The sequence below is a fragment of the Pleurodeles waltl genome, chromosome 4_1 (genome assembly GCF_031143425.1).
Source record: "Pleurodeles waltl isolate 20211129_DDA chromosome 4_1, aPleWal1.hap1.20221129, whole genome shotgun sequence".
NCBI lineage: Eukaryota > Metazoa > Chordata > Amphibia > Caudata > Salamandridae > Pleurodeles > Pleurodeles waltl.
In genome coordinates this window covers 240,800,424-240,824,017 of record NC_090442.1, presented here as the reverse complement: position 1 = coordinate 240,824,017, position 23,594 = coordinate 240,800,424, and the positions used below count along the sequence as shown (strand labels likewise).

Genomic DNA, 23,594 nt, shown 5'->3' with positions numbered 1-23,594 from the left:
GAGCCATAGTTCTTAATGAACCTCCTGTAATACCCAGTGAGGCCTAGGAAGGCTCTCACCTGAGTCTGAGTGGTAGGGGGAACCCAATCAATAATAGTTTGGATTTTCCCCTGAAGTGGTGCAATCTGTTCCCCACCAACAAGGTGTCCCAGATAAACCACCTTACCCTGCCCTATCTGGCACTTTGAAGCCTTGATAGTGAGGCCTGCCTTTTGCAGGGCCTCCAAAGCTTTCCAAAGGTGGACCAGGTGATCATCCCAGCTGGAGCTAAAGACAGCTATATCATCCAAATATGCTGCACTGAAAGCTTCCAGCCCTTGCAGGACTGTGTTCACCAACCTCTGAAAAGTGGCAGGTGCATTTTTCAGACCAAAAGGCATTACAGTAAACTGGTAATGTCCTCCAATGGTAGAAAATGCAGTCTTAGATTTAGCATCTTCTGACAATTTGATCTGCCAATACCCTGCAGTCAAATCAAAAGTGCTTAGATACTTGGCAGATGCCAGTGTATCTATGAGCTCATCTGCCCTGGGTATAGGGTGAGCATCAGTTTTGGTTACCAAGTTGAGACCTCTATAGTCGACACAAAACCTCATTTCCTTCTTTCCATCTTTAGAATTGGGTTTTGGTACCAGTACCACAGGAGAAGCCCATGGACTGTCAGAGTGCTCAACCACTCCTAGTTCCAACATCTTCTGAACTTCTTGCTTTATGCAGTCCCTGACATGGTCAGGCTGCCTATAGATCTTACTTTTGACAGGTAAACTGTCTCCAGTATCTATAGTGTGCTCACACCAAGAAGTGGTGCCTGGCACAATGGAGAAGAGTTCTGAAAACTGTCCTAGGAGATTTATGCAATTATCTTTCTGCTCAGCAGTAAGACAATCAGCCAAAACTACACCTTCCACAAGAGCATCTTGTTCTGTGGAAGAGAAGAGATCAGGTAGAGGATCACTGTCTTCGTCCTGTCCCTCATCTGTTGCCATGAGCAGGGTGAGATCAGCCCTGTCATAGTAGGGTTTCAGGCGGTTGACATGGAGCACCCTAAGGGGACTCCTGGCAGTGCCTAAGTCAACCAAGTAGGTGACTTCACCCTTCTTTTCAACAATTGTGTGGGGTCCACTCCATTTATCTTGGAGTGCTCTTGGGGCCACAGGCTCCAAGACCCACACTTTCTGCCCTGGTTGGTACTGAACCAAAACAGCCTTCTGATCATGCCATTGCTTCTGGAGCTCTTGGCTGGCCTGAAGGTTTTTACTGGCCTTTTTCATGTACTCAGCCATCCTTGATCTGAGGCCAAGTACATAATCCACAATATCCTGCTTAGGAGCTTTTAAAGGTTGTTCCCAACCCTCCTTTACAAGTGTGAGTGGACCCCTAACAGGGTGTCCAAAAAGAAGTTCAAAGGGGCTGAAGCCCACTCCTTTCTGGGGTACCTCCCTGTAGGCAAAAAGGAGGCATGGTAAAAGGATATCCCATCTCCTGCGGAGTTTTTCAGGGAGTCCCATAATCATGCCTTTGAGAGTTTTATTAAATCTCTCCACCAGTCCATTTGTTTGTGGATGATAGGGTGTTGTGAACTTGTAAGTTACACCACACTCCTTCCACATGGCCTTTAAGTATGCAGACATGAAATTGCTTCCTCTGTCTGATACTACTTCCTTTGGGAAGCCCACCCTGGAAAATATTCCCAGGAGGGCCTTTGCCACTGCAGGAGCTGTAGTGGTCCTTAAAGGAATAGCTTCAGGATATCTTGTGGCATGGTCCACTACCACCAAGATAAACCTATTGCCTGAAGCAGTAGGAGGGTCAAGGGGGCCAACTATGTCAACCCCTACCCTTTCAAAGGGAACCCCAACCACAGGCAGTGGGATAAGGGGTGCCTTTGGGGTGCCACCTGTCTTGCCACTGGCTTGACAGGTTTCACAGGACTTACAAAAATCTTTTGTGTCCTCAGACATCCTAGGCCAATGAAACAGTGGTACCAATCTGTCCCAAGTTTTCATTTGACCCAGGTGCCCAGCTAAGGGAATGTCATGTGCCAGTGTTAGGAGGAACTTTCTGTACTCCTGAGGAATCACTAATCTCCTGGCAGCTCCAGGTTTAGGATCCCTATGCTCAGTGTACAAGAGGTTGTCCTCCCAGTAAACTCTGTGTGAGTCACTGACATCCCCATTAGCCTGTTTGACAGCTTGCTGTCTGAGACCCTCTAATGTGGGACAGGTTTGCTGTGCCACACTCAGCTCCTCTCTGGCAGGCCCCCCTTCACCCAAAAGCTCAGCAGTGTCTGCTTCCAGCTCCTCTGGTGTAGGTTCTGCACAGGGAGGGAATTCTTCTTCCTCAGAAGTAGAATCCACTGTAGAGGGAGGGATAGTAGGAAGTGGTTTGCTTCTACTAGCCCTAGCTTTAGGGAGCACTTGGTCCATTGTTCCAGGATCCAAGCTTCCCTGTCCTTTTTGCTTTTTGGCCTGAGCCCTTGTCAAAGCAAAAATATGCCCTGGGATGCCCAGCATTGCTGCATGGGCCTCCAACTCCACATCTGACCAAGCTGATGTCTCCAAATCGTTCCCTAATAGACAGTCTACAGGTAAATCTGAAGCTACCACAACTTTCTTTGGACCAGATACCCCCCCCCCAGTTGAGATTTACAACAGCCATGGGGTGGCTTTGTGTTATGTTGTGAGCATCGGTTACTTGGTACTGGTGTCCAAGTATGTGTTGTTCAGGGTGCACCAGTTTCTCAATCACCATTGTGACACTGGCACCTGTGTCCCTGTAGGCCTGGACCTCAACACCATTTATTAGGGTTAGTTGCTTGTACTTCTCCAAGTTATGGGGGCAAGCAACCAAAGTGGCTAAATCAATAGCCCCTTCAGAGACTAAAGTAGCCTCTGTGGTCTCCCTAATCAGACCAACCCCAACTAAATTACCAAAAGTGAGCCCAGCTACTCCCTTGGATTGGCTATTAGTAGGTTTGCTCCCACCACCACTGCTATTAGTAGGGACAATAGGTGTAGCAGTAGGGGTTGTAGTGGTAGGAGCTGTGGTGCCTTTCTTTGGACAACTGGGATCTGTTGTCCAATGGCCTTTTATCTTACATAAATAGCACCATGGTTTCTTTTCCTTGTTCTGATTAAAGGAGGATTTGGACCCACCACCCCCACCAGAGTGTTTTTGTGGGCCTGATGAAGACTCATTTTTAGATTTGTCCCCACCCTTGTCAGAAGACTTACCATCCTTCTTTTTGTTGCCATCTTTGTCACCCCCTGTATGAACTTTTCTGTTCACTCTTGTTCTGACCCATTTGTCTGCCTTCTTTCCCAATTCTTGGGGAGAGGTCAGATCAGAGTCCACCAAGTACTGGTGCAACAAATCAGACACACAATTATTAAGAATATGCTCTCTCAGGATCAAGTTATACAGGCTGTCATAATCAGTAACTTTACTGCCATGTAACCACCCCTCCAAGGCCTTCACTGCCTGGTCAATGAAATCAACCCAGTCTTGTGAAGACTCCTTTTTGGTATCTCTGAACCTTATCCTGCACTGTTCAGTGGTTAAGCCATAACCATCCAGGAGTGCATTCTTAAGAACTTGGAAATTGTTAGCATCATTTTCTTTTACAGTAAGGAGCCTATCCCTACCTTTTCCAGTAAATGATAGCCATAGGATAGCAGCCCACTGCTTTTGAGGGACATCCTGTACAGCACAGGCCCTCTCAAGTGCAGCAAACCACTTGTTAATGTCATCCCCCTCCTTGTAAGGGGGAACTATCTTATGCAGATTCCTGGAATCATGCTCTTTTGCAGGATGACTATGGGGAATACTGCTGCTGCCACCATGGGTATCTAAACCCATCTTCTGTCTTTCCCTCTCTATTTCTAAAGACTGTCTATCCAAATCCAGCTGTTGCTTCTTGAGCTTCAGTCTGGTTTGCTCCACTCTCAATCTATTGAGCTCCCTTTCTAACAATCTGTCATCAGGGTGGGTGGGAGGGACATTTCTAGATACAGAGGTATGATGGGAATGAACAGAAGGAGACCTGTCCCTTACCAAGGGCACCCTAACAGCTTGGCTACCAGTATAATGTGAGAGCACATCATCAGTATGATGTGATTCAACCTCTGTACCAACTATGCTAGACTGTCTAGTAATGGGCAGGCTGAGAAGTTTCTTTCCTGAACCTTTTCCTGGGGGAGTCCCTGGATCAGATTGAGAACCATTAGCTACTTTTTCTACAGATTGGGCACTTATGGCCTTATCCTGTACTCTAAGCATATTAATTAACAGTTCTAAGGAAGGATTCTTCCCTACACTCAAACCTCTCTCTATGCAGAGACTCCTTGCTCCTTTCCAGCTAAGGTGATCATATGCAAGTTTGGACAGTTCAACTTTTTGGCCTGTGCCAGACATTTTTAGAGAGAGTTAAAGTGATAGACAAAGAGAAAAAAGTTTTCAGAACTTTTTGGAAAGACAGAAAAAAACTTTTTAAACTTTTAAGAACTTTTTGAAAGTTTAGAAGTACTTTTCAGCACTTAGAAAAGAGTGAAAAGAGGAAATGCAAAACTTTTTGGCTATGTGTATATACACTGACCTCGTTTTGTATATTTTTCTCTTATGAAAAGTACAATGACAAGAGTGGTAAGTAGTCTCAAGCACTTATCCCACCACTGCACAACCAATGTAGGAGGCTGGACTGGCTTGTAGTGAGTACCAAGGGGTACTTGCACCTTGCACCAGGCCCAGTTATCCCTTATTAGTGTATAGGGTGTCTAGCAGCTTAGGCTGATAGATAATGGTAGCTTAGCAAAGCAGCTCAGGCTGAACTAGGAGACGTGTGAAGCTACTACAGTACCACTTAGTGTCATATGCACAATATCATAAGAAAACACAATACACAGTTATACTAAAAATAAAGGTACTTTATTTTTATGACAATATGCCAAAGTATCTTAGAGTGTACCCTCAGTGAGAGGATAGGAAATATACACAAGATATATATACACAATAGCAAAAATATGCAGTATAGTCTTAGAGAACAGTGCAAACAATGTATAGTTACAATAGGATGCAATGGGGAAACATAGGGATAGGGGCAACACAAACCATATACTCCAAAAGTGGAATGCGAACCACGAATGGACCCCAAACCTATGTGACCTTGTAGAGGGTCGCTGGGACTATTAGAAAATAGTGAGAGTTAGAAAAATCACCCTCCCCAAGACCCTGAAAAGTGAGTGCAAAGTGCACCAAAGTTCCCCTAAGGACAAAATAGTCGTGTTAGAGGGAAAATGCAAGGAAAACACAAATCAGCAATGCAACAACGATGGATTCCTGACTGAGGGTACCTGTGGAACAAGGGGACCAAGTCCAAAAGTCACAAGCAGCTCGGAGATGGGCAGATGCCCAAGAAATGCCAGCGGTTGGTGCAAAGAAGCTCTTACTAGGCTGAAGAACTGTGAATACTGCAGGAACGACAAGGGCTAGAGACTTCCCCTTTGGAGGATGGATCCCCCACGCCTTGGAGAGTCGTGCAGAAGTGTTTTCCCGCCGGATGGACGCCAACAAGCCTTGCTACACGCAAGTCGTGCGTTTGGCGTTTTTGGACGCTGCTGGGGCCCAGGAGGGACCAGGAGGTCGCAAATTGGACCTGAAGAGAGAGGGGACGTCGAGCAAGACAAAGAGCCCTCACTGAAGCAGGTAGCACCCAGAGAAGTGCCAGGAACAGGCACTACGAGGATGCGTGAAACGGTGCTCGCCGAAGTTGCACAAAGGAGTCCCACGTCGCCGGAGACCAACTTAGAAAGTCGTGCAATGCAGATTAGAGTGCCGTGGACCCAGGCTTGGCTGTGCACAAAGGATTTCCGCCGGAAGTGCACAGGGGCCGGAGTAGCTTGCAAAGTCGCGGTTCCCAGCAATGCAGCCCAGCGAGGTGAGGCAAGGACTTACCTACACCAAACTTGGGCTGAAGAGTCACTGGACTGTGGGGGTCACTTGGACGGTGTCGCTGGATTCGAGGGACCTCGCTCGTCGTGCTGAGAGGAGACCCAAGGACCGGAGATGCAGCTTTTTGGTGCCTGCGGTTGCAGGGGGAAGATTCCGTCGACCCACGGGAGATTTCTTCGGAGCTTCTGGTGCAGAGAGGAGGCAGACTACCCCCACAGCATGCACAAGCAGGAAAACAGTCGAGAAGGCGGCAGGATCAGCGTTACAGAGTTGCAGTAGTCGTCTTTGCTACTATGTTGCAGGTTTGCAGGCTTCCAGCGCGGTCAGCGGTCGATTCCTTATCAGAAGGTGAAGAGGGAGATGCAGAGGAACTCGGCTGAGCTCATGCATTCGTTATCTGAAGTTTCCCCAGAGACAGAGACCCTAAATAGCCAGAAAAGAGGGTTTGGCTACCTAGGAGAGAGGAAAGGCTACTAACACCTGAAGGAGCCTATCACAAGGAGTCTCTGACGTCACCTGGTGGCACTGGCCACTCAGAGCAGTCCAGTGTGCCAGCAGCACCTCTGTTTCCAAGATGGCAGAGGTCTGGAGCACACTGGAGGAGCTCTGGACACCTCCCAGGGGAGGTGCAGGTCAGGGGAGTGGTCACTCCCCTTTCCTTTGTCCAGTTTCGCGCCAGAGCAGGGGCTAAGGGGTCCCTGAACCGGTGTAGACTGGCTTATGCAGAATTGGGCACATCTGTGCCCAACAAAGCATTTCCAGAGGCTGGGGGAGGCTACTCCTCCCCTGCCTTCACACCATTTTCCAAAGGGAGAGGGTGTCACACCCTCTCTCAGAGGAAGTTCTTTGTTCTGCCATCCTGGGCCAGGCCTGGCTGGACCCCAGGAGGGCAGCTGCCTGTCTGAGGGGTTGGCAGCAGCAGCAGCTGCAGAGAAACCCCAGGAAGGGCAGTCTGGCAGTACCAGGGTCTGTGCTACAGACCACTGGGATCATGGAATTGTACCAACAATGCCAGGATGGCATAGAGGGGGCAATTCCATGATCATAGACATGTTACATGGCCATATTCGGAGTTACCATGGTGAAGCTACATATAGGTAGTGACCTATATGTAGTGCACGCGTGTAATGGTGTCCCCGCACTCACAAAGTTCAGTGAATTGGCTCTGAACAATGTGGGGGCACCTTGGCTAGTGCCAGGGTGCCCTCACACTAAGTAACTTTGCACCTAACCTTTACCAGGTAAAGGTTAGACATATAGGTGACTTATAAGTTACTTAAGTGCAGTGTAAAATGGCTGTGAAATAACGTGGACGTTATTTCACTCAGGCTGCAGTGGCAGGCCTGTGTAAGAATTGTCAGAGCTCCCTATGGGTGGCAAAAGAAATGCTGCAGCCCATAGGGATCTCCTGGAACCCCAATACCCTGGGTACCTCAGTACCATATACTAGGGAATTATAAGGGTGTTCCAGTAAGCCAATGTAAATTGGTAAAAATGGTCACTAGCCTGTCAGTGACAATTTGGAAAGAAATGAGAGAGCATAACCACTGAGGTTCTGATTAGCAGAGCCTCAGTGAGACAGTTAGTCACTACACAGGTAACACATTCAGGCACACTTATGAGCACTGGGGCCCTGGGTTACCAGGGTCCCAGTGACACATACAACTAAAACAACATATATACAGTGAAAAATGGGGGTAACATGCCAGGCAAGATGGTACTTTCCTACAGGTCACCAATAGAGAATGTGTGGATGCAGTCAGGGGCTAGAAAAGCATATCTCTGTTCCATGACATCTTCAAGTTGCCTTTGGTGGGTGGGGTGCTGTAGGGCCCACTAAGGATGTTATCTCTGACTTCCTTTTTGCTAATGGTGAGGAATATAAAACTACTGTGATTAAGAATTAAATATTGAGGAGACTCTCCATTTACTAAAATCTAGTCCATTAATATAGGAATGGTAATCAGTGATACTATGTTCAGCAGATAGATGGTCCAGCATATACTTGAATACCACTTGATTAGGGTTCAATGAGGCAGAGGTGCCCAACAAATGTAGGAGAAAGATTACTGTAGCATCTCAATTTGTTTTCACCTGGTGATGAGGAAGTCAATTGATAATCAATTGAAACTAGCAATTTAACTGGAGGAGCAAAGAAGGCCATTTCTTCCCCTCTTCTATGATCTAGGATGTAGTAAATCTTGTATAAGGCAAGGAGAAGGGATCATGCAGTGCCCTTTTACATACCTTAATACATGTTTCAGTAGGTCTCAGTGACAAGACCTCATTAGAGCCACCAGTAGAAAGCGAAATGTCTATTGGAGACACAAAGTGGTGAGATACAAAGTGGCCTCGTAGTTGTCTATTGGAGGTTCACCGCTCTGTCCCTTTGAATGTGTGATGAAAGGCACAATATTATGTGTCAATATATTGACTCTGGTGCACATCAAGGTACAAAGATATAAAATAGAAAGCTATTAAAATTATTAAACTTGGGACCTTACTTGATGTAATTTTATGGTTACACTAGCTGTATAATTTTTGGAAAACACTACAGTCTAAGACTAAGACATCTGATTGATAGAAAGCAGTTAGGTAATGTAACATCAGAGCTATTAATACTTATAAAGATACACCTTACATTCTCTCGAAGAGATTTAACTGAGAATTAGTCATGGACAAAAGCATACATAATTCATTAAAAAATTATCTGAGGAGTATTTTACTTCTTTGATATCATATCTTGATTGGTGATGGCATATGTGATGTCATATAATATCAGCTATGAAGTTATGGAGAAGGGGATAAGCACTGCAAGAGTGGTCAAATTCTATTTTTTACTGGGCCGACTCACAAATCACAGACAGTGGGCATTTAATTCTGTGTCTCCTGGTAACATGAGCATTTAATTATTATGCATTAGTACTGTGACATATATTGATATATCATAACCACAAATGATGTTCCTATTTCTATCTTTAAATTCACATTGTATTAATTTTCTATTAATATTTCATATTTAGATTTTCGTAATAATAGGATTCTCGTTTTCCCTAATTTCTCTGTTATAATATTGAAATTGAAATGTTGATTAGTATTTTTTGGTCTGGCAAAGCCAGCCTCTTATATTCAATACTCAGATAGTAACTTTGAAGGGTGCCCCCTACAAGCCATTGGCTTTCGTGAGTGAGTGCTCTTCAGCCACTAATTTGAGACATTGTCAATCACGTCTTGGATCAGCTCAAAGCAGTGTTGTAGTCATCACCATTATGCTAGTGGTTGTGATAAGTATAATTCTGCCACCAGGAAATGTATTAGCTAGGAACTATCCATTACTGATGGGTGGTTCTCTTAAGCTTGATAGATTATTTTACATCTGAAAAGTAAACTGAATCATCACAGATTTTCTCACATTGAGTTCTTTAGCTGATGCTTACATTGTATACAAACACAATGTTTTTTGATATTTTATTTCACTGCTTGACACATTGGTTCACTTTAAGCAAAACAAATGAATTGATAAATGTTCTAATGGATTGTTCTACCGATGTTCTGTAAAGCAGGACAAGGAGACAGCTGAGGATTGGTGAGCCAAATAAAGTTGGCTTTTATCCTAAGCCTGTTATTCATCATGTCATTTTTACACTTTACTAAACGTTTCATTTAGCTACAATATTTTTTGATGTTTCAAAATCTAACTGTTCTGAGATGCAGATCTTCCAACACCTCCTATTTATATTGTGCACTCTACTGTGGGCTGTTGTGTGATGGAACAGCAGTATAATGTGGTGCGAGAACCTGTGATAAATAAAGGACACCGAAAGGGCTGACTTAACAGACTGCGCATAGATTAATGAAGAAGAACCTACCTGTCTAACCATTTGCTGACAGCTGCTCATTTCACTCCCAGCACTGTAAACTTGCACCGAGGGATAAGAGAGCATGTCTGGCTAAGGCACATAAGAGGCATCCTAAGTAGGGGGGCAGAGGTGATAAGAGGTGCTCTAGATGTGCATTAAATGACACACCCCAACAAGACCAGGGCTCGTAGGTACAACATCTTAAAGTTGTCCACATGGGGATAGAAAAGACAATTAGTTGAGTAGAGAACAGATGAAAACTCCTGGGTGATTCTCTTAGGCTGGGATCACTGCATGCAGGGTGATAGGAGAGGCCTGACTGTTCATTTAGGTGGCTCAATAATAAATGAACATAGCCTCTGAACAATTCTGATGACCTGAAGGGAACAATATGCCATATGCCATGAACTGGGCCCAGTGAATTTGGACCGCTCAGGAGGAGCAAGTGGTGTAGATTCGAAGTCGAAGCCATGGATATCAGATTAGGGGGGGCACTTATTAGTATTGACTACCAGCACAGACACGACTAACTCCTGAGAAGTATGATGACTGGGATCACCTGCTTGGATGTTTGGTGTCTGCACATAACTTAGGCGGTGAACCTGGAGTTTCTGTGTCAAAGTAAGCCATGATGTCTACTAATAAGTAGGTACTACAACTTTGTGAAAACAATTGTACCAGCTTAGTATGGCTCCACAGACAGGACTAACTCCTGAGAAGTATGATGGTTGGGATCACCTGCTTGGATGTGTGGAGACCATGCTCATAACTTAGGCAGTAAACCTGGAGTTTCTGTGTCAAAATAAGCCATGACATCTACTAATAAGAAGGTGCCAAAACTTTGTGAGAACAACAAAAACACATAGGGACTTTAAAAGCGTCCACACTTGAGCAACGATTTTCAAATACAGAATAATCTACTATCAATGGCCAAAGAGGGTAGCTTGATCAGATGTGTTCTGGTGTGTACAGATGTGCACTGAATGTGAAAAGCTAGTTATATGACTACACAAATGGCATGCTCCAAGTACAATAGCGATTTTGCCATTTGCAGTCTTAGAGGGGGCATGTAATATGCCTAGAGGCTTGTTCAGCATTATTTATGATGGCTGAGCCCTTTGTACTCTCTGATGTATGACTTAAGCCTTCATTTCTAACATTTGACCTATTTTCTTGTTTGCAAGGTCATACACAAGATCTATACTATGCACAATTGGAATGCGTATGTTCATTGTTGTTAACTAATGTTACCTATGATAATGCACCATGTGTACACAACATATGAGTGGTAACATCAGGTACTGCAGATACAGTTTGACACTCTCCCTACAAGGTATACATGACGAATATATTAAGTTCCCAAGTCAATCACACGCGCAACAAATTCCTAGGCTACAAATTCTTATGCTGTTCTCACCACACTTGGCTACGCTGTAGGATAACCTCTCATGAATTCCATGAGAAACAATACAAAGAAACCAATCCTTCTCACATATGGTGAGAGCAAGGACCATAAGCATCTAGGGAGTTGGCAAGCACATCTAGCAACCACCCAAGACATCGCCCGGCTTTGCAAGTTGGCCAAGCAGACAAAACGATGTACATAGATTAGTCCAGGTATGAAAGTCTCTATCTCATTTCCACTGATGGCTGAACTTAGTTACAGTTATATCTAGGATTTGGAGGAAATATATATATATCCTGCTTGGTTTCAGCATATTCACTACTTTTAATATGTTCACTATTACCAACACAATTGTGATCATTGCTCACCATTTTCCCTTTCCATGTTTTACACATGTTTAATGCTAGGTTAGAGGATGAGCTGTAGGTCTTGTGTCTGAACGCATTGAGCCAGCACAGGTGCTTTCTGTAGCCACGGTTCCCTACAGTCTGTGTGCAGGGGGCTGCTGTGACATGGAGGGCTGGCATGCAGAGAGGACGGGTGGATGCCGGGGGCAGGACCACAGAGCTGGCATGCAGTAGAGAGCAAAGAGTCCGCTGAACTTTACCTGGCGGCCGGGCAGTCTGGCCCTCTGGCTAGTTGTGGGAGGTGTGGCGGTACGGAGGCAGCAGGCTGCTGACAATCTACGAGAGACTGATACATTAGACATATACGGTGTACAGAGAGATGACAGAGACAGTGGTCAGTCGTAAGCAGACAGTACAGGTCAATGACAGACGCAGTGAGCAAAAGCGAATTAGTTCAACGCTGACACAGTTCATCCTTTCACAATAAGAAGCCCCGCCAACCAGGAGAACAAACCTATACAGGCAGGTTTCATCATTCCCCTTCAATTTCCACTGAGCTATGGAACTCCTTCAAGAGTATACAATGTTTGGGCGGGCTTGTATTCTTGACTCTGCCAAATTCCACATCTGCCCTGGGAGAACAAAGGCCTGCCTGTAAATTGCTTACTTATTCGGTGAATGGAAACAAATTGGGGAATGTTGAATGAACTATTGTAGTCTAGTACATATGTTAACTTAGTTACATCACTTAGTTACATTACATCATACGAACACATGCTCCCCATTCCTACTGCATAGCTGTACATTACAAGAAAGGCATTGCTAATATCTGGTAAATTTCTCATGCCTAATGTCTATTCAGGTCTTGTACTATAATATATGTGCTTTATTCTTATTAAATGTCATTCATTAGTTCACATACAAAGAAGACAAGTTAGAAAACCCCACACTAAGAACAATATCATAGCAAATTGAACACAGCCACCTTCCAATTGTGCATCACCAAGATTCCGTTTAATACAGCAAGATGCAGAGGTCCAGGCAGATGCAACAAACTTCCCAGTACAACCAGGACCAGAGCTTTCATTCAGCTCCTCGTATCATTAAGATCTTTCACTCCATCCCAATATAGTTTCATACCCAGGCAAGGTCTTATACTTCATGCACAAGCACTATGTGGAAAGAAATGCTGTCTGTATAGTGTGATTCCCCTGCGTTTTCATTTTGATCCACTGGAATGATGACTTCTGCTGTGGACCAGGGCCTGCTAAGCAAACCTCATCCTCATGTGCTCTGCTAACACATCACCCCCTTGTTCTCCCACTGCAGCTCTTGCTACTGAGGGACTGCCATGGGAGACTGTCAGGAGTTCAGGCTAGCTCTGCCTAATAGTAAAATATTATTAACTAACCCAAGAAGGGACCCAGTAAAATAGCAGGGTACCCTGTCCATTGCATCTTAGACAGCTACGCAGACGTGGTGGTGCAGAATGTTTTTCCACACAATTCAAACTGATTATCTAGCAGTTCTCCTGCAGGGCCCAGGTCTCATAAGAAAAATATTTATTATTTTTTATTTGAATTTTTGAAATGGCAACGGAATTTGGTGTACAAATCATAATTACAACCTTCCACTGCACCTCAGGACCGCACCATCACTCCAGCGATTTAGAAAAGAACTAAAGACCTGGATGTTGGAATGATTGTTCCTCCACTCAGCAGCATACAGCTCCAGAGCCTCGAGGTCCTCACGGGTGATTTGCAGCACTGTATAAATGTTTGATTGATTGATTGATTGATAAGCTGTTGTTCACCAAGTCCTCCCACTTTGCATGTCAGGCTAGGTGGGAACCCTGCTCAGATTAATTTTCCAGGTCAGTGCCCCTTGCTTCCTCTTGCTCCAAAATTAGATCAAAATCTTGACTGAGCCCAACTACTAACGTCAGTTACACTTTTTTTTGGCTTATGTCTTAGTTTTGGAGGAATTTGGTTTCTTTTGCATTTTCCATTCACTTTAAAGCAATATGTTTTACATGTCTTTTCAATTGGACTTTTTTTTAACTTAAAATGTTAGCACCTCTATGTTCTTCAGTCCTGTTTTATTTTCATTATATTTTTTCCGCCAGTCACTTAGGTGTAGCATACACTTGTATATTATTATTTTTTTTTTGTATTGATGTTTTGTTGGTCTGTTAAAAAAAGACCCTCACACATTTTCTCAGAATTTTGCTTTACGAGTCAACAAACTACCTGAAAAGTATTTAACTTTGTGTGATCACCTGCCATCCTGTGCCTCACTCGGAGACTAATGTGCTTCAATCCTCAATCTGCGGCTTCAGGTTTTCAGCTCTGTCACGCGCCGTCGGCTGTAGATGTGCCCACCCAGTGAAATCTATCCCAGACCTACCCACAGTTCAGAATGAATCTCGCATTTTTCGTGTACTAATGCACAAGGTTGTTTGAAACTCCCTCTTGCCCTCCACTTGCAGAGATGGAGTGCGTATGAATGATTTACTTGGCGTTGTACTCCACAGGTCAGCTCAAGTTATCAACCAATCAAAATGCAGAATTTAGTGAATTCCGTGATATACTTTGCATTTCGCATTCAGTTACTATTTTTGAGATGGTCTCCAGGGGCAACAAACATGACATAAGCACTCCTGTCCCTGCAGCTGAGAACAAACTACTGCTGAGCTAACATAATTCTCCATTCTGTCAGAATTATCTCAAGCATTCATTATAAAACACGGTAAAATTAAAGGGACATTTAGCCCACACATTTTACATGGAAAATGTAAACAAAACACAACTACCACTGCCTATTTTTGTTCTCAAAAGGTTACAATCTTGACAATATGATGAAATGGCAAACAGTTGTGTGACTCATGCTGCCATTGTTCCATTTAAAGCAGGGACATTGGGTGCACATCCACATTGCTGTACAAGGAAACAACAGAGCACTTGGATGTGGCCGAAACTTCACAGGGCAAATCATAAAAAAGCACGTGGTCCGGCAAAGCAGTAATGACGAGCCTCTCAAACAGCAGCATGGCACAGGGAAAGCACTCGCAGGACACTAAATTACATTCATTTCTGGGAGGAAAGTCTACAGGATAAGAAAGCAGTCACGTGCATCATATGGAGTCCTTTTGAGGAATAGGGGGCCTCTCCTGCTGATGTTCCAAAAAAGAAACCGAAAGTTGCCAATAACAGTAATTCACAATGTGCAATTTCTAAATTGGAATGTTTTATGTAGAAATGGTTGCAAATTGTACAGTGACTTCCACCGAATGCATTGGCATTTTAGAAATTACTGCCTTCTATGATTGACTAGAGTCACAGGCATGGTGGCCTGCTATGGTCAGCAGACCCCCATATCTATGATTGCTTTCAAATAAACCATTCCTATCTTATTAAATGGAATACATTTTCTTGAAAGGGCCCAGGGGCCCTGTGTTCTGATAACAAATGTTTTCTGTCCACATTCACAAAAGGGAAGGGTCGCTTGGGGATCCCTTTTTGTTTGCGCATGACTAACCACCTCCTTTGAAGAGTGTAAAATAGAACCACATTTCAGTCCCAGAACACTAATACATAACTTAAGGAACTGATGTTTGAAAGATGTCCTTTACATGTCCCTCCCAAATACCAGTTTGCTATTTACTCTCAAACCTGAATTTGATTTGTTATCGGACCACTCTTTGAGTTCTATACATTTCAAAATGCCATTTTACAGTTGCAAAGGCTCTGATTTCACCTTTGTGACCCTGAAATGCTTTGCACATGGGACACTAAAGCTCCCTCATCAGTTCTTGCAATGTTGTCACCCGCCTCAGTGCAATCATGTTAAACTATTTCTGAGCCAAGATTTTTCAGATACTCTTCATACTCAACCTTTCATTTCCTGTCCAGCTTCCGTAAACCTAAGTGACGTCACATTTTGGGCCAGAGAGTGTACGCATGCTTTACAAAGAATGAGAAGGATTGAGGAACATAGTGAAATGGATTGACTGAGACTACTCCCGGATCTTCAAAGTAAAATGTTATGAATTTTACCTCAAACTATATTGCAGGGTAACTAAATGAAGCGGAGTTGCGGACATTTCTGTACTGACCAATGGGAAGACAGAAGAACATAAACAGGCAGTCAGAGAGACATAAGGAAAGACGCCTGGAAAGTAACAAGCCAGAAAACCAGACAGGCTTCCTATCCGAGGTTATCAGCCCGTCAGGTCAGCATGCAGCCACCCAGACAGATAGCAGACCTGTCAGTCAGCCAGAAAATTGTAAGGAGGCAAACTCCCCACCAGACAGCCAGTCAGAAAACCAGCCAGCCCACCAAGGAGCCGGCTTGCTGAAAGGCAAAGGAATAACAGAGATCGCAGACACAAAAGCAGAGAGACTGTCACTGACATGGGCGGGCAGATAGTTGAATCTGTGGGCACAGGTGAGGGCATGGATGGAAGGATGCATTGAAGAGCAGAACAAGAAGCGTCAGACAGCTCTGAACAGTAAAAAAGGTGGGTTATGGCTTAATGTTGGCGTTTTCTCGAAAGTAGTGCTTAGGTTACCTTGTCCAATTGGATTTGCCTTGCAGTCAAAATGAAGCCTTTTTTACTGGGAATCAAACAGTGTGGGTTAATTACAAGAGTTCATCATTCATATATCCACAGTAAATCAGAGTTTGAATTTATTAATTTTCATCCAAATTCTGCATCTGGGGGTGAGTTCAAGAGTACATCATCTCACTATCTTTAATGGCAATTATTATTATTTTTTTGTGAAGTTTCTCCCCCAAAAATTATTTTACAGAAATATAAAACATTAAAATATTATGCAATGTATAAAACAATTTCCTTCAACGTCAACTCACCATAAAATAAATAATTTAGTAGGTTAGAGTGCCATAAATCTAAGATAATACACACATACAATTTCCTTTGGAACCAAATCAACATAAAATTAAACAATGCAATGGTTCAGCGTGCCATCCATCTAGAATAACACACAGGTAGAGTGCTCGTGGTATCTGGTATATAGTCAACTAAACAAGCCCCAGCATTAAGCAACAGCGTTATGTTTCTGGAATCGGCGTTGTATATCTTGCCACTGCAATTACAATATCAAAATATTTCCTAGAAAATAAAGTGGTTAGTACTTCCCATCGGGCCCTAACTCAATTATTTCCGAAGACAGGGCAAATAGTGTTTGTCTTTTTTCCAGAAAACGCTAAGAGGAGATGGACTGTACTGTATTTAACTTTAAATTCACATATTCATTACTCATTATTCATGTCAATTACCTCTCTAAGATCAGGCATAGACTGGAAGCGTTTGGTTGGATAAAGTCAGCCCCTGTTCCACTAAACCAGGGCCATTTTTCAGTTCAAGGGTTGAGGGTAGGCACTTTTGCTGACATTGTTGGAAAACCTATGTGATGGCAATCGCAGGTTAGACTTAGTTCTATCAACCACCAGAAGGAGGCCTTCATAGAGATGCTGCAGTACATAAAGACCATGAAATTACAATGTAACACACTTTTCACTGTTTACCTACTGCCACTTCCTTTCGAGGTATAGTGCACAAAAACTCACTCTTTCGTAAATAAGTTAAACCCCAGAAACGAAAAGCAAGAGGAGCAGATGATAATAATTGGCTTGACGTAATCCCAATTTTTAGCTTGGCCTATTGGTCCTGGGGCTACCAGATTGTCAAGTCAGGTCACAGAACATTACGACTTCTTGTAAAGCTTTTCATAACCACCCAGAGGACATACACCTGGTGTATGAGCAACGTGCAAGGTAATAAAAAGGGAAAGGTACTCTCTGGAGGACAGGTGCCAATAGCCAAAACTGCCAGTAAGCTGAATGAGGAAATAATGCCACCTGCCCTCCCATTTATTCCTGAGTTCCAAGACTACCCTAAAACTGCATCACTGCGTAACCCTCTGGATGGTACTGTTGTGTAATGTTCTTCTCACTTAGAATGTAGAGTTAGTGGAATGTTTGTAGTTGAAAGAATGGAATGGGGAGGATGTGTAGAACTGGAGTAAGGGGCAGTTGGAGTTGACAAGGGTGGAGAACAGGCAGACACTGGTGTTGGCGTGCTTTCTTATTTGAATAAACTACAAGGAAACTCAATGCTGTTTGATGAGTTATACTACAAGAATTTTGGCGACGACTACATTTCAAGTCTGAAACCCTTGCTGACTCTTCTCGTCTTTGAGGCCACCCTGAGTGAGTAGCGTGCCAACACCTTCCCCTTTTTGTGACTGGGCATCTCTAAAGCAGAATAGCCAGCAGTTTAGCTCGCCCGTACCGCTGCGCTGCACCGTGTGTTTTTTTTTTTTTGTGGACGAACGGACTAGCGCTGTGCTGTCTCAAGTCGCGAGACATAAATGCCACGAGGCATCAACCGTCGCTCTTGTGCGTTCTCGGCTGTGTTGTGGTGCACGTGCACATACAATGCTCACGCTCAAGCTTCGGTGAAGGGCGCGAGGTGTTTTTTTTAAAGAGGAGCGCGCTGCTCCCACCGCTACACACGCGCCGAGGCAATAAAAGAGGTCTTATACAGCGCTCAGTCCACAACAAAGCTCTGCAGCAATAGCTAGGAAAGAAGCCCAAGTGTCTGCTTTACCTTCCTCTACTTCACACGCCCGCTCCTTCGCACTCACTGTGATCTTGGTGATGTGATCAGGGCGTGTACTAAATGCTACGTCCTCCTGGACACTAGAACTCTTTGAGGTGTCTTTTCGGCGGCCATATTGGATGTACCTTTTTGTTTTTTGAGAGACTTCTTTCATAATTTTGTAAAGTAAAGAAACAAAAATGAGTGCTGCTCAAACATTTACTCTTACTCCTCCACAACCTTTTCTGACTTCCACTGGAGATCAACATGTCAAGTGGCTAGAGTGGAAAGAATACTTTTTGAACTATTTAGATACCATTGATGACAAAGATTTGACTCAAACTAAAAAGAAGAAAATGTTATTACACTGCTTGGGTCCTATGGGTCTGAAGGTGTATAACTTAATAGAAAAAAAAGTTCAACAAGATGGGGATTTGAATCTGTTTTCTCATGCTTTAGAAGACCTTGACAGATATTATTCAACATCAGTCTGTATTGCAATTGACAGATACCATTTTTTTTCAGTAGGAAACAACAGAAAACAGAATCTATTGAAGAATATGTTTCCGAGCTAAAAAAACTAGCACTTACTTGTAGGTTTGGTGGGTTGCATAATGAATTTATCAGGGATCAAATCATTATGCATGTTAATAATTCTCACATTCAAGAGAGATTGTGGGTACATGGAGAGTCACAGTTGGAGGAAGTTGTGGCTCTAGTCAAAAAAGCTGAAATTTCGAATGAATGTGCAAAGGCCATTTATTGTGAAAAAACAGAAGTACAGAATGAAGTAGTTAGCAAGGTTAAATTTAAAAGGAATAAGGAAGAAACACATAGGAAACAGGTGGAAACAAAGAATATTGAACAACATTTTTTTCAATGTGGGAGTAAAGAGCACTTAGCATTTTACAAGAAATGTCCGGCGCGAGACCAACAGTGTGCTAAGTGTGGCATTAAGGGCCATTTCGCTAAAGTGTGTAGGAGAGGTAGAAAAGTTGCAGCGGTGATCAGTAAATCAGATTCGGAATGGAATTCTGATTCTAGTGCCGATTCAAAGGGCCATGAGTATGTCTTAGGTATTAACAGTGATTTTGATGTAGAAGATTGTGTGGAAGTAAATCAAACAGAAAATTCTTGTATATCACACTTAAGTTTACAATCAAGAAATAAGACTGTTTGTGAAATTCTCTTGGGTGGAGTGCGTGTACTGATCGTAGCAGACTCTGGTTCCCCGTACACAATTATAAACAAGAATATGTGGGAGCATACATTTCAAAAGGTTCTGGGCTCCACATTAAATCCAACAGATGTGTCTCCAGAGAGTTTTACAGGTGAATCCATTCCTATGATTGGTTTTAGAGAAGTGGTTTTTGAATTCAAGGGCAGGAGAACCGTGGGCAAATTATATGGTGCTGAAGAACGACCAGCAGTATTGGGTTGGTTGGATCAAAGGGCCCTGAATATTGTTTTGGAACGGTGTGGAACAGGTTAAGGTAGTGGGTGACTATAAAAGTTATAGTGTTACTTTGAGGAACACATTTTCAGAACTTTTTTTGGGGAATATTGGTGCCCTTAAGAATTTTACACATAGAATTGTGTTGAAGGATAATGCTGTACCGAAAGTCCACAAATCACGTGATATTCCCTGGGTGATAAGAGACGAAGTGAATAAAGAATTAGAGTCTCTTCTACGCAGGGGTATTATTGAAGAGGTGGATGCCTCTGAATGCATCTCACCTTTGGTGGCAGTACGCAAAGCCAATGGGAAGATTCGTCTATACATCAACTTGCGGTACCTAAATAACAACATAGTAGTGGAGAGGTTTCCTTTACCAAAAATTTCTGAAATGCTTGCCCTGACAAAGGACATGGAATGGTTCACTTCCATTGACTTATCGTCCGCTTACCATCAGGTGAGATTACACGAAGATAGTAAGAATTTGACTGCGTTCATGACCTCTCAGGGTTGTTTCCGTTATGTTCGTATGCCTTTTGGACTGGCCTCAGCGGCAGCGGTCTTCCAGAAACTGATGCACAAACTGTTTAAGAATATGGAAGGTGTAGTTGTCTTTCAGGACGACATTTTAATTATGGGAAGGAACAGACTGCAACATGATAAGAGGGTTAATTGTGTATTAAGTATCTTAAAAGAGAATGGCCTGACAGCTGAATTTTCAAAATGTAAGTTTGGAGTTCAATGCTTAAATTATTTAGGACATGAAATCACTATGAGGGGGATTAAACCAAAAAAGGAGTTGTTATCAGCCATTAGGGGTGCCCCAGCTCCTAGCAATAAGGATGAATTACGGTTGTTCCTTGGGTTAACAGAATTCTATGCAAGGTTTGTCAGGAGTTTCTCTGAGAAAACGTTTAACTTAAGACAACTGCTGAAAGAAAGATGTAAATTTGCATGGACGGATGCGTTACAAGAAGATTTTGAATGTATAAAACGAGAGATTTGTGAGGGTAAAGCGTTGTCAGGGTTTGACCCTAACCTTGCTTCTATTCTCACTACTGACGCATCAAATAGAGGTATTGGTGCTGTATTAAGCCAGAAAGGTATCACTGGTGAGGAAGTTACTATAGCCTTTGCCTCTAGATTGCTTTCTTCCACAGAAGAGAGGTACTCAGTTATTGAGAGAGAGACTCTGGAGGTTGTTTGGGGATTAGAACATTTCAGAAATGTTCTGTGGGGCTTTGACATTGAAATCAGATGCGATCATAAACCCCTAATCAAGTTGTTGACTACAGAAAGTTTGTTAAAGGCAACGGCAAGAATAGCTAGAATGTCTATAAGATTGTTGGACTTCAAATACAATTTGGTATATGTTCCAGGAGTTAAAAATAAGGTAGCGGACTGTTTGAGCAGATTGCCCTTACCACTTAAAGAATTAGTGGGTGATGACAAAGAGTTCATGGTCGCTTGGTCAGGGAGTTATGATTGGAAGGCCATTAGTTCTGAGGTTTGGAATGAAACTGTTGCAAATGACCCAACATTAACCACGCTTAAACAGTATATTCAAGAAGGTTGGCCAGGGAAAAATGGAATGCCAGCAGAACTCAGAGTTTTCTTTGAGTTACGAGATGAGTTATCTGTAGAACAGGATAAGGTATTGAGGGGTGATATGATAATTCCACCTGAGAAATTAAGGGACTCAATTATTAAAATAAATCATGAAGGACATCTTGGCATTGTCAAAACTAAAAAGAAAGTTAAAGAGAACTATTGGTGGCCTGGTATGGATGTCAATATTGAAAGAATTGTTAGGAGTTGTGATTTATGCATGAATGCTGACAAATCGCTGGTGACCTTAAAACCTACTTTACATCCCGTGCCTTGCCCTGAGATGGCTTGGGAAGTTATAGGTCTGGATATAATGGGACCAATTGTAGAGGAGAATGTGCAGTGGTACATTATAGTAGCAGTAGACTACTTCTCAAAGTGGCCAGAGATTAAAATTGTTTCTAAAGCTAATTCAAAGAATGTTCTGAAATTCTTGGATGAACTGTTTCAAAGGGAAGGGCTGCCTAGGAAGATAATAACTGATAATAAGGTGCAATTTAAGAGTGAGGAGGTTGAAGAATTTTTTGAGAGAAATGACATAGAACACAATTTAGTTTCTGTTTACCATCCTAGTGGAAATGGAGAAGTGGAGAGGTTTAATCGGGTTATTGGAAATTCTGTACAACTAGCTAAATTTAGAAATGTTGATTGGAAAACTAGTGTTAAGAAAATGATGTGGATGTACAGAACCACCCCAATGGTAACAGGCTATACCCCTTTTACAGTTATGAGGGGTAGAATTCCATTTACAAAGGATAATCAGGGTTGGTTAAGCAAATCTAGAGTAAAAGAATGGTCACCTGCTGAAATTAAGGAGAATATTCAGAAAGCACATGAGTTTTATAAAACCTATGTGGATTTAAAAAAAGGGGCAAGAGATGTTGGTCTGAAGAAAGGTGATGTTGTTCGAGTTAAACTACCAGTTAAAGTTAAAAAAGGTGATACTAAGTTTTCAGAGCCTAAAACATTTCTTGAAGTATACAAAAACTCTCCCAAATTAAGTGATGGTCGTGTGTGGCATATGAGTCGTAGTGCTAAGTTATTGGGTGATGCTGTTGGGGCTAATTCCACTGTACCTATGAAGAATTATTTGTGGCTAGACCTTGTTTATGAAGACACTTTGGGGGTCATTCCGACCCCGGCGGGCGGCGGGCGGCGTCCGCCGGGCGGAAACCGCACAAACACCGCCCCGCGGTCATATGACCGCGGGGGGCATTCCGACTTTCCCGCTGGGCCGGCGGGCGATCTGCAAAAGATCGCACACCGGCCCAGCGGGAAAGCCCCAGCAAAGATGAAGGCGGCTCCGAATGGAGCCGGCGGATTTGCTGAGGTGCGACGGGGGCAGTGGCACCCGTCGCGATTTTCAGTGTCTGCCAAGCAGACACTGAAAATCTTGCTGGGGCCCTGTTAGGGAGCCCCTGCACTGCCCATGCCGGTGGCATGGGCAGTGCAGGGGCCCCCAGGGGCCCCACGACACCCGTTCCCGCCAGCCTCTTCCTGGCGGTGTAAACCGCCAGGAACAGGCTGGCGGGAAGGGGGTCGGAATCCCCATGGCGGCGCTGCTTGCAGCGCCGCCATGGAGGATTCCTTTGGCCAGGGGAAAACCGGTGGGAAACCGGCGGTTTCCCTTTTCTGACTGTGGCTTTACCGCCGTGGTCAGAATTGGCCAGGAAGCACCGCCAGCCTGTTGGCGGTGCTTCCGTGGTCGTTGGCCCTGGCGGTCAGAATGACCCCCTTTCTCTGGAGCAATCTTGGAAGGAATGTAACCTACAGGAGCAGATTGGGTAGAATGATTAAGAAACCTTTGCATTTAAATGACTACATTGTAAATTAGGATCTGTATTGTAAATTAGTTTACTTTGTATCATTTTCCTTCCTTTCCTTTCCTTGTGATTTATGTTTTACTTATTGCTTATTTTCCAAAGGGGGAAGATGTGTTGTGTAATGTTGTTCTCACTTAGAATGTAGAGTTAGTGGAATGTTTGTAGTTGAAAGAATGGAATGGGGAGGATGTGTAGAACTGGAGTAAGGGGCAGTTGGAGTTGACCAGGGTGGAGAACAGGCAGACACTGGTGTTGGCGTGCTTTCTTATTTGAATAAACTACAAGGAAACTCAATGCTGTTTGATGAGTTATACTACAGGTACTTCTTCAAAAGGTAATCATCCCTGCGTTGTTACAGGTGGAGAGGGGCCTGCGCTGCCTGTTACCCACAAGCTGCCACAGCCCTGGCAGACTCCCATCCCCATGACACCCTACAGAAACCACCAGAAACCTGAATGCAGTAATATGGTCCTGATGAGACTCCCAATCAAGACATGGGACACTTGCTCAATCAGCAAGAAAGG

General features: G+C 43.6%; 1 protein-coding gene across 3 annotated transcripts in view; it reads right to left on the bottom strand.

Annotated features, from left to right (window-relative positions):
* BICD1 (BICD cargo adaptor 1) overlaps positions 1 to 23,594 on the bottom strand; it is a 674,082-nt gene that overhangs the window by 23,260 nt on the left and 627,228 nt on the right. The window contains exon 8 of one of the 3 annotated variants that reach the window (XM_069228219.1): positions 11,819 to 11,894. The exons of 1 other annotated variant lie outside the window; for it this stretch is intronic. In XM_069228219.1, coding sequence (XP_069084320.1) covers positions 11,847 to 11,894 — 48 coding nt within the window. In that variant the 3' untranslated portion in view covers positions 11,819 to 11,846. Of the gene's footprint in view, positions 1 to 11,818; positions 11,905 to 23,594 lie in introns of all 3 variants that reach the window. One more of the 3 variants, XM_069228221.1, reaches the window with a different exon arrangement.